Source organism: Humulus lupulus, chromosome 4, assembly GCF_963169125.1.
Source record: "Humulus lupulus chromosome 4, drHumLupu1.1, whole genome shotgun sequence".
Lineage (NCBI taxonomy): Eukaryota > Viridiplantae > Streptophyta > Magnoliopsida > Rosales > Cannabaceae > Humulus > Humulus lupulus.
The window spans coordinates 212,307,156-212,317,664 of NC_084796.1; the positions used below are offsets into that span (position 1 = coordinate 212,307,156).

The 10,509-nt window shown below is 31.8% G+C and overlaps 1 protein-coding gene and 1 long non-coding RNA gene across 2 annotated transcripts; one reads left to right on the forward strand and one right to left on the reverse strand.

Annotated features, from left to right (window-relative positions):
* The first annotated feature begins 962 nt into the window (after positions 1 to 962).
* LOC133832863 (uncharacterized) lies at positions 963 to 2,528 on the forward strand. The gene has a single exon (XM_062263145.1). It carries the CDS (start codon positions 963 to 965, stop codon positions 2,526 to 2,528), a length of 1,566 nt encoding a protein of 521 aa, XP_062119129.1.
* Positions 2,529 to 8,303: 5,775 nt separating this feature from the next.
* Positions 8,304 to 10,261, reverse strand: LOC133829389 (uncharacterized). The gene is made up of 3 exons (XR_009891737.1): positions 10,062 to 10,261; positions 8,674 to 8,726; positions 8,304 to 8,385 (listed from the first exon to the last, which is right to left on the reverse strand). It is a non-coding gene; the product is annotated as an uncharacterized LOC133829389 (long non-coding RNA).
* Between the last annotated feature and the right edge of the window lie 248 nt (positions 10,262 to 10,509).

Below are 10,509 nucleotides of genomic sequence, written 5' to 3' on the forward strand. Positions count from 1 at the left end.
TCTTCATGGGTTACAATTATTTTTAATTTCGAAAAAGACCTATTTGTCATTGGGCAATGTTCCCTAGCATACACTGTCACACACTTATGCTTGAAGCAATGCATTAAAAAAATTGTACACAGTTTATAAAAAATAAAAAAAATGTGTGTAAGACTCATACATGTTGATTGATTCACTTAAGAATATGTGCTTATGACTGAATTGTGGTCTATTTCTCTCGAATATTCTTTCTAATTTTTTATTTTCACAAGTGTTCTTATCCGTGATATACACTAACACTTATTCTCATTTGCTTGATTTTATTCTTATCAGGATAACTCACTTTGTTCAAAGCATAATTTTTTGGGTTGAGTTTTTATTTTTGTGCATATATAAAATGAAAATATAAAAAAATAATAAAAATTTGACAAGGAAATTCATGGTGGACCGAATCACTGTGGTAATTTTGTAAAATTATGCATTTATTTTGTGTGATTTAATATATTCTTTGTCTCCAAGGAATTTATTTTTGTCATCTTTCTCAATTTGGAATACCATGATTTGTATCTTTATTGTCTTGTACTTTGTTTAAAATTGTTTTAAAAAAAGGGGAAAAAGGTCAACAAGAAGATCGTGTAGGGTATTTTTTCTGGTTACCTTTTTTGGATTGGGATTTTATAAATATTATATTTTCATAAACTGAAATTTTTTTTAAAAAAAATGGTAAGTTGTATGAAGATCGTGTGTATTAAAGGTTGTTTCCTTTTATTGTTTCAATTAATTTTTTTATTTTATTTTTTAAAAAAAGGAAACCTTTTATTGCCGTGGGTGTCCAAATTGGGTAAGTGTTGTATTTAAAAAGGATTGCCATTACCCTAATTCTTCGCACCCACAATCTCACTCAGTCATTTCTTCTCCTTCTAATTATTTCTCTCTCATTTTTTTGTAAGTGCTTTCTGTTTTTCAGAGAAGAAAAGAAAAAAATGGTTATAACTCGTGGTGCTTCCTCCAAGAAGATCCCTGCTTGTCAATCCCGAAAGGTGCCATCTCCTTCGCCTCCTCCATCTGTGTCAACGGCGGCTCCATCTGTTCCAGAACCTGCCCCATCTATTGGAAAGTCTTGCAAATCCAAGGCACGCAAGAAGGTGTTTTCGCTCTCTCATGAACACCCTATGGTGTTTCCAGATATCTCATCTGACATTGTCAATGTTGCACCACCATCTGAAGTGGTGGTGCCCTCTCGAGCCAAGGACCATTCTCCTCTTCCTATTGATTTGTCTTTGGTGGCTAGGGAAAAATCAAAAACTGTTTCATCTTCCTCCAAAGCTGCTGCTGAAGGGTTGCTCAAATTGCCCTTGAATCCGAACCAGTCCAAGAAAAATTATGTGACTCCCAAAAGGAAATTGGGAATGTACGAGTCCTCTTCTCCCTTGACTGCTACCAAGAAAAGACTGAAGGCTCATCCTCCATCTCTGTCTTCCTCCGAATCTGATCCTGAGGAAGAAAAGTCAGAATCTGAAGCAACCCATGATACCACATTGTCTGATGAAACGGTTCTTGACAATGCAGAATCAGAGGCTGAGTCTGATGAGCCAGAAAAAGAAGACATTGTCCCCTCTGAACAAGAAGTCGAATCTAACTCAGACCAAATTGCAACTCCTTTGACATCCAAGGCTAAAGGGAAGAAACCTATTTCTGATCCTACACCTTCTCCAAAACGTTCAGGTGTAACTTTCAAACCTTATTCTTCCAGTTTTTGCTATAATGATAATGCACGTGATATGGTTCTATATGCTCAAAGGAAATTTATCATTGAAAGAAATTATGTCTTGAGTGATCATCGTCCTTTTGGTGTGCTAACAATGCTTCAAGATCGACAATGGACAGGTTCTTTGGTTAAATTTACTGGTTTTGTGGATAGAATAGTCAAGGAATTCTATGCCAATCTTACTAATGAAATTTTTGAACGTACATCTCCTGTGTATAATAAAGTGTTCGTTAGGGGCCATTGGTTCTCCTTTTCTCCTCAAGACATTGCTCTTGCTTTTCATCTTCCCCTTGATGTCGAGGATGATGTTGATGGTGCCTCTCTTGACAAGGACATGGTTATCACTGAGTTGGTAGGTCAAAAAATGGTATGGCCATCTAATACAGTCATCTCAGTCTCCAATCTCACCTACACTTATGATGTCCTCCATAAGTTTGCCACAACAAATTGGAAGCCCACTTCTCACACCGCCACTATCTCTTTTGATATGGCATCATTTTTGTACAAGGTGGAGACCGGTCTTGGTATAAATTTTGCTTTGGTTATTCATGATCAAATCATTGGGTTTCGCAAAGGTAATAGGAAAAACTTGAATCTTCCTTTTCCTCAAGTTATTTATAAAGTGTTGAGTATGCAGAAAAAAGATCTCCAACGTGATCAAGAAGACTTGGTGGCACCCACTATTGTTGCTTCCTACAAGGCCTCTGCCCTTCCTACTGAAGCCACTGCTGCTCCATCTCCAAGAAAGTCCAGCCCAATCTCTGAAGATTGCCTCAGATGACATTCCTTCTGCCTCCTCCTCTGTTGCCACAGATTCAAGACTTGTTGCAACAGAAATAGATGCTGTTCGAGCCTCTGTTGATTCTTTGACTGCTCGAGTGATGTCAATTGAAGGACTGCAACGTTCTGTGTTGGAGGCCGTTCAATCTCTGTCCAAAGATCCAGTTGTTTAGTTTTATTTTAGTTTTTGTCAATTAAACATTGATACTCTTTTTTGTTCTTTTGTTTTATGGTTCTTTGGCTTCTTTGAAAGACACAAAGGGGGAGAGTAGATACTTTCCAAAAACCTGTTTGTTTGTTGTTTTGTTTAACTCTGGACCTTCTTATTTTGAGGGGAAGTTAAGTCTAGTTTATTTACATGTTTGTTATAAGTTAATGCATGTTTGCAGGGGGAGTTCTTTCTCTTTACTTATCACTAACATTTGTGTTGCAGGTTTTTGAATTAATTTTGTCTATCAAATTTCCAAAGGGGGAGATTGTAAAATTCTTTATTGGCATATTTGACAATAATGACAAAATTAATTAAAAGAGTATTTTCGAAATTAATAGTTTCCTGTTTTGTAATATTTTGTGGTAAATTTCGAAAATGGGTAGTTTCCTATTTTGTTGTGATATGTTTTCTATAATCAGATTATTCTATATATGATTATAAAATAAATATATCATTTCCTATAAAAGAATATCTTTTCTTGAAATTAGTTTATATGGAAATTATTAGTATTTATTTTTATTTGTTGATCTGAATTGGTTGCCCAGAAATCGTGTACAGCTTGCACTGATAATGTATATATTGTTTCCTTATTTATTTAAGGAAACTGGGTTGAAAAACTGTCCAAGTTCAATGAGTCTGTTTGAACGGATTGCCAGTCTGTTTGAACAGATTCTGACTTTCCTGTTTTGGAAGATTTTCCATTTATTGGCTGTTTAATTTCTGATTTGTTTTCCACGACCTAAAGGGATTCTAAAATGTATATAATCATCCTTAGGTCGCTGGTTTTTGATCATCTCTCTTGTTGTATTATTTTCCAAATAATTTTCAAGTTTTAGAGAGACTTTTTTATTATGTGAAGAACTTGAGTCCAGCAAGTTCTTAGTGGTTTATTACAGTGTACTTCTGTATTGTTTTATTTGTGTTAATTGTGTAGGTTGAACACACTTGGACATTGGTCATTAAACTTCGGGAGAAGTCTTGTTCGTGAGTCACTTTTCGGGAGGAAAAGTGCAAGTGTTATGATTTGAAGGGAGTTCAAGATCTTAGCACTTCAGAAATTTGATTAGGAGTTTAGATTACAACAATTGCGACAAATTCAAGAGGGAGTCTTTATTTGTATAAGTCAATTTGGTTTTCTAATCGTTTAGATATTCTTTTAATAAATTTCATTCTCTGGCCGTGGCCTCATGGACTAGTAGCAATCTGCAAAGATTGCTGATACCACGTAAAAATTCGTGTGTTCTTTACTTTATGTTCGTTTTTATCTTCTGATCACAAACTGTTTAAACATATCTGGTTTCTGTTCAAACAGTCTTTGTGTCTGTTTAAACATTTCTGTAACAGTTCAACAATTAATTATTTAATTTGAATAATTAAGTTGGTAATCTTAAAAAAACGTAATTTCATTTACAAAGTTTGCATAGCCTCCTCCAATGCTATGTTAGGCGAACTATCCAAAATAGACTCATAGGGAATACTTTTTACGAATCTGATACTAATTTTTGTTACTAAACTCACTAAAGTCTTAGGCAAGGATTTCACACATCTCCAATCAATAATTTCAATCATAACATGATAGACAAAGCAAAAGGGTGAGTGAGAAATGAGAAACTTACCACGAAGAGCCTGAAAAAATTCTCTTATAATCTTGTGAACGAAAAACCTGAAAAATTATAAATAAAATCACTCAATATTCATAAATGTCATCACAAAATATGAAATGAAGTACAGAATAACAATTCCAAAATCACTATATTAGAGGTGCGAAGCCAATAAATTTCCTCAAAGTGTATATAGTTGTTGTTTGACTTTCTTTGATACTTCGATCATAAATTAACTTATTATAGTCTAGTGCAGTCGTATTAATCACATAATCTATATGAAATAATCATAATTTATATATATATATATAGACTTTATTTTGGTGAGCAAGGAAAACACCACTAGAAGGACATTGAATTTATCTTATTCTTTTTTCTTATTTAATAGAAGTGTATAAATAAATGAAGTAAACAGATAAAAAAAATGATTCTCTGAAAGAATAATGTCATGTTCTAGTTCCTATAAAATTGGTAAACCAATACAAATGTTTGATTGTGGGAGAGAGAGTAGAGAAATGGAGGTGATGACTAAGAAACCGTAATTATGAAATATGAAAAAGTGGATTACCGTATAAATAAATTATTGCATATATAAAAGTGTAATAACTTAATTAATACCGTAAATATGGAAAAATCATGTAAAAAGTAGTATATGCGGTTATTTCCCTTATTATTATTCTTTTTTTTTAACAAGGGTTGATGTATATTGTTATCAAAGCTAAATTAGTTTAGTGACGTGTGGTCAAACACTTTATTAATTAGTAGTTGAACACAAAAGATAATAAAATAATGTCTTCAAAGGTTGATTTGTTCACATGAACTTACTCCATTACATCATTTTTTTCTGAAAATTAGTTATTATATATATATATATTCTCTACACTATAAAAAATATGTAGATTGTAAATAAATCGAATTTGAGGTTTATATATAAATTTTTGAAAAAATATATTTTAAATAATTACAAATGTTTAATTAAATTTATTTGAGCTTCTTCATATAGGGGTTGCTTTAGGAATTTTAAGGATTACTTTATAGTTGTTATATATGATTGCTTAACATAATTTTTTATGGGTTACTTAGGAGTTTCAAAGGTTATTTTATATGTTGTTACATATGGTTGCTTTAGAGTTTCAAGGGTTGTTTAACATATGTTTCTTATAAGAATTATGAGTTGCTTAAAAGTTTCAAGGGTTGCTTAACATGTTGTTTTATGGGTTGTTTTGACGTTTTAAATGTTGTTTTATATGTTTGTGATGTGTGGTTGCTTTGGAGTATCAAGGGTTGCTTAACATATGTTGCTATATGGGTTGCTTATAATGATTATGAGATGCTTAAGAGTTTCAAGAGTTGCTTAACGTGTACTTTTATAGGTTGCTTAGAAGTTTCAAATGTTGCTTTATATGTTGTTGTATATGGTTGCTTTAGAGTGTCAATGGTTGTTAAATATATTTTTCTTTATGGGTTGCTTAATATGATGTTTTATGAGTTGCTTAGGAGTTTCAAAGGTTGCTTCATATGTTGCTACATTTGATTACTTTAACATATTATTTTATGTATTACTTAGGAGTTTCAAATGTTGCTTTATATGTTGTTACATATAGTTGTTTTAGAGTTTCAAGGGTTGCTTAACATATGTTGTTTTATGGGTTGCTTATCAGGATTATGAGTTGCTTATGAGTTTCCAGGGTTGCTTAACATATTGTTTAATGGCTTGCTTATGAGTTTCAAAGGTTGCTTTATATGTTGTTATGTATGGTTATTTTAGAGTTTCAAGGGTTGCTTGACAAGTTACTTTGTGTGTGTTTATCAAGTTACTTTATCAATTACTTAGGGATGTTCAACAGTTGCTTAAGTAGTTGTAGGGTTGATTTATATGCTGCTTATAAAGATTATGAATTACTTCGCACGTTCTTCTACATGCTTCACTACTACAAGAAAAGGCTTTTTAGGACTAGCATTGCGAGTTCTAAAAGAGTTTTTAGGACTCCCGGTGCGCGAGTCCTACAAGAATATCCGTGAGTCCTAAGGGTGTGATTGGTTGGAGATTTGGAAATGATTTTATGATTTTGAAAACTTAAAATTTGTGGGACCTACCAAAATATTTGATTGGTAAATTGTTTTTTAAAACTATATCCTAATCAGAATTCTAATTTTGTGTTGTAATTTAGAAAACAACAATTTTGCGTTTTCTCTGTTTTGTGATTTTTTCTCCAAAAACTTAAAATTAAAATCAGGATTTGTTTGTTCTCTCTACTCCTATCATTTGTATCATTGCTTGTATTTATTTTATTTTTTTTGCCAATTTTTATGACTTGAGTATGTTCCCAATAGTAATAAGGTGTTTATGGAACATTTTATGACATTTATGCACAATTCAAAAATAAGTTGTGTTGGTATTTTTATAGATGACAATGCAATATTGTTATAAATTTAATCAATAATTATTATTAAATTTTAATTTATCAATATAATTAAATTTTACTTAATTAAATCTATTGATAAATCAAAATTTAATATTATACAACCTATGTATATAAAATATATAAAATTAAAATAATATTCAAATTCAACTGTTCCAATCACATATTCAGTTTATGTTATATTTTCAAATTTAATACCAATCACAGATTCATTTTTTTAAAACTCAAAAACAGGTTACTGACATTGAACCAATCACATTTTCAGAAACATGATTTTAGTCACTAAATTCAGATTTTTATTTTAGAATCTCACTTTTCAAAAATACGATTTTCTAATCGCGAACCAATCACACCCTAAAAGATCTTGCTGAGTGTCTTTAGGGTTTTATTACTCTCTTTGGGTGCCCTTAAAAGTTATATTTTTATTTTTAAAAAAAAAATTATTTATTGTTATTTTAAATTAAAAATTATGATTTAAATGAAACATTTATATACAAATTAATCTAAAAATTTATATATTAAAATAACAAAACTTATTAAAATTATAATCGTCTTGACCTTAAAAAATATACAACTAGATTTACAAAGTAAATAATTAACCATTCAAACAATAATAATTTACTCTAATAAAAATTACAAATATAATAAAACACTAAATTCATTGTCAAACAACATATATTTCTTCTTCTTGTCCTTGTACTTGCCCTCATCACTGCCTTTCCAAATTAAGGATTGGCTTCCATGAATTTCTTTCTAAAATCATCCCTGAAACATGAAAAATCACATTATAATACACTGAACATGAAAAGTTATAACTATATTTTTATTGTAGTGTAAATAAATAAGTTTACTCACAATTGTTACACAACTCTCTCGCTACCAATGTCTCAGTCCAAGTGTGACAACATATTCATTGCGATATCATTTATAGGAGTATTGTCATTAAAATTTTGAAGAGAAAACATTGAAGTATAAAAGTAAATCAAACAGAAAATTGGACAACATATCCCCTAATTTACTAGCCTAGCCATATGTCACAATAAACACAAATAATTCAAACAAATCAAACAACACACATGTTTTCATCCATATATCACTGTAGCACACAAAATTCTCATAACCTACTTTACTAATACATGCAAGTTTTCAACCTTCTGTTATCATCGCAGTACACAGAATTCTCATAACCTACTTCACTACGGATGAATATCTAAGATATCCAAACTCCACAAAAGTTATACAATTTATATTAAAAAAAAATCAAATACAACATACCTCTCGCAAGCCAACTACTAATCAAATGCTTTAAGACAAATTGAAATATTAACCTACACATTAATAACAACATTATATTTAATTTTGTAAAATTTCACATAAATATAATTTAAATAATAAATCATGTATTTAAACTAAACATTTTTATTTTTTTGTTAATTAGTGTCATATATGAAATATAATAGCATAAACTTCTTATTGTGAAACAAGATATACAATAACATTCTTATGTACCAAATTCAAAAACTTGTTATATGTACCTGCTGATGAAGACGATCAAAAGAAGGTAGGTCTGCTTTGCATAGGAAAGCCTTTGCAATAGTCAACTTACGTTGGATGAGATCAGCCCTTTCATACAAAATGACATTAAGTTAGAAACTTAAAGTCACATTATCAAATTAAAGAGGAAAATGTTTGATTTTTATCAAGCTACATAATCATGAGGTTCAAAAGAAGGAAAGCTTTAAAAGTTGCAAATGACTTCCTACCAACAAAATTAACACGACTTAATAGAAAATAATGAATTTGTACTGCGGATCTAAAATATGTGGATAAATTTGGCAATAAATAGAAAAATGAAAACTCAGGCTAAATAAAATAATCACAAAGCTTCTTAAAAGTAGCATCACAACATACTTGTGCTGCAACTCATTTTTAGCCTCCACCAAACAATTAGCAAAATCTCCAATCTGGATTACGTTGAAAAACTAAGGATTAAAACATTGTATGTGAAAGCCCTAAGAAGTTACCATATATACTATCTTAATATAACCAGAATAGGATAATGAAATGATCCTCCAAAGTTTATATCTTTCATTCCAAGCTCTATGAGATAGTATATCATACTTATTTTTTTTTTGCAACAACATGAAAGTCTAGACGAACTTAAAAGTTAGTAAAAAGACTAGTCTCTGAAGTCCTAATATGTTTTGAAAACTTTTCACGCTTCAAAGAGAAATTAAACATATGTAATAAATGTTTGTTTAAAGAAGAAAACAATAAAAATAGCTGCCGCTTCAATGCATGGTTTACAGGTGGTAAGATAAGCATAAATAATTAGAAATTAAAAAATCTCATATGTTATCTAAGAACGACAAGAACACTGATAGCCCCACAGCTCAAACTACATCACTCTAAAAGTTTTATCCAGTCCAATGTTGCCCAGGCAGCCACTGCCTTGGGACTTTCATGTTACTCTTCTCTAGTTTAGCCCAACTTTTCAAGTACATTTCTATAATTAAACTTGCTACTCATGCACATAGTTCAAAGCATCTCCCCCTAGTGTTCTACACGCATATGAAAGGAATTTCTTTATTTCTACATCGTGTCCTCACTCTAAACATTATAATCTTTAGGAGGTTAGAAACTCTAGCAGATCCCACGAGGAATTGATCCTCAGATATGAACCTTCCAACGTAATCCATTTCCCAACAGCAGGTGAAAATAATATTGAAATCAATATAAACTCTTCATGCCCACCTCAAATATTTCCCAAATGGCTAAAACATAATAATGATCACTATCATATATTTTTTTTTCTTCTTTCTCAGTGTTTTAACACATTTGGTTACAGTTAAAGTTGAATATTTGCAAGACAGGTTAGGACTTAGGACATAAATCAATATATCTAAAACTCAACCATTATCAAACAAAACATAGAATATAAAATCATTTGTTTAAACGACGATTTAAGAGATAAAACAATAATATATACCAACAATTTGTATAGCTAACGATATGAATAAAATGTGAAAAAAAACATCATCTTTGGAAGTAGCAAACAACAAAATAAAACACACCGGTGGAGGAAAACAGAATAATATCCAGCTCTTTTCCTTCATACCATCGTCATTAATCATCCCCACTACTAAAGAAAGATGATAAAATTTGACTAAAATTTTAGAATAAAGTATTATTCTAACACCAAATTCAAAGTCCAAAACAGTAAGAACCAAAGGAGGACAAACATAATATAATACCATAGCATTCCTCTTATCTACCCCAACAGAGAGAAAAAAACTTACCCAACACTCATCGACGCCCCACGCCTAACAGTCGATTGAGCCAATGATGTCGAGTCCCCCACTTGTGCCTGTAATCACGACGCCGAGCCCAGCCACATTGTCGCACTGCTACCTACACCGCCACCCACGACCCCTCTGCGAGACTGAGCCACCCACGACCCCTCCGCGAGACCGAACCACCCAAGACCCCCGAGCCCCTATCGTATGCGCCGTTTGCCCATGACCAGCCCCCAAGCCCCCACCATTTGCCCAATACCACAATCGTTGGCCGTTCGTCGTTCGTTGTTCGTGCTGTTCGCCAAGCGTGAGGGAGATGGAGTTGAGAGAGTGAGTGTTGCGGCTGAGAAGTGAGAAAGAGAGAGAGATAGGGTTTAGTGGAAAAGAAAAAAACGTGGGTGGGTAGAATTTTTAGTTTTTATTCTAATTTTAAATACAAAATTTAATGATA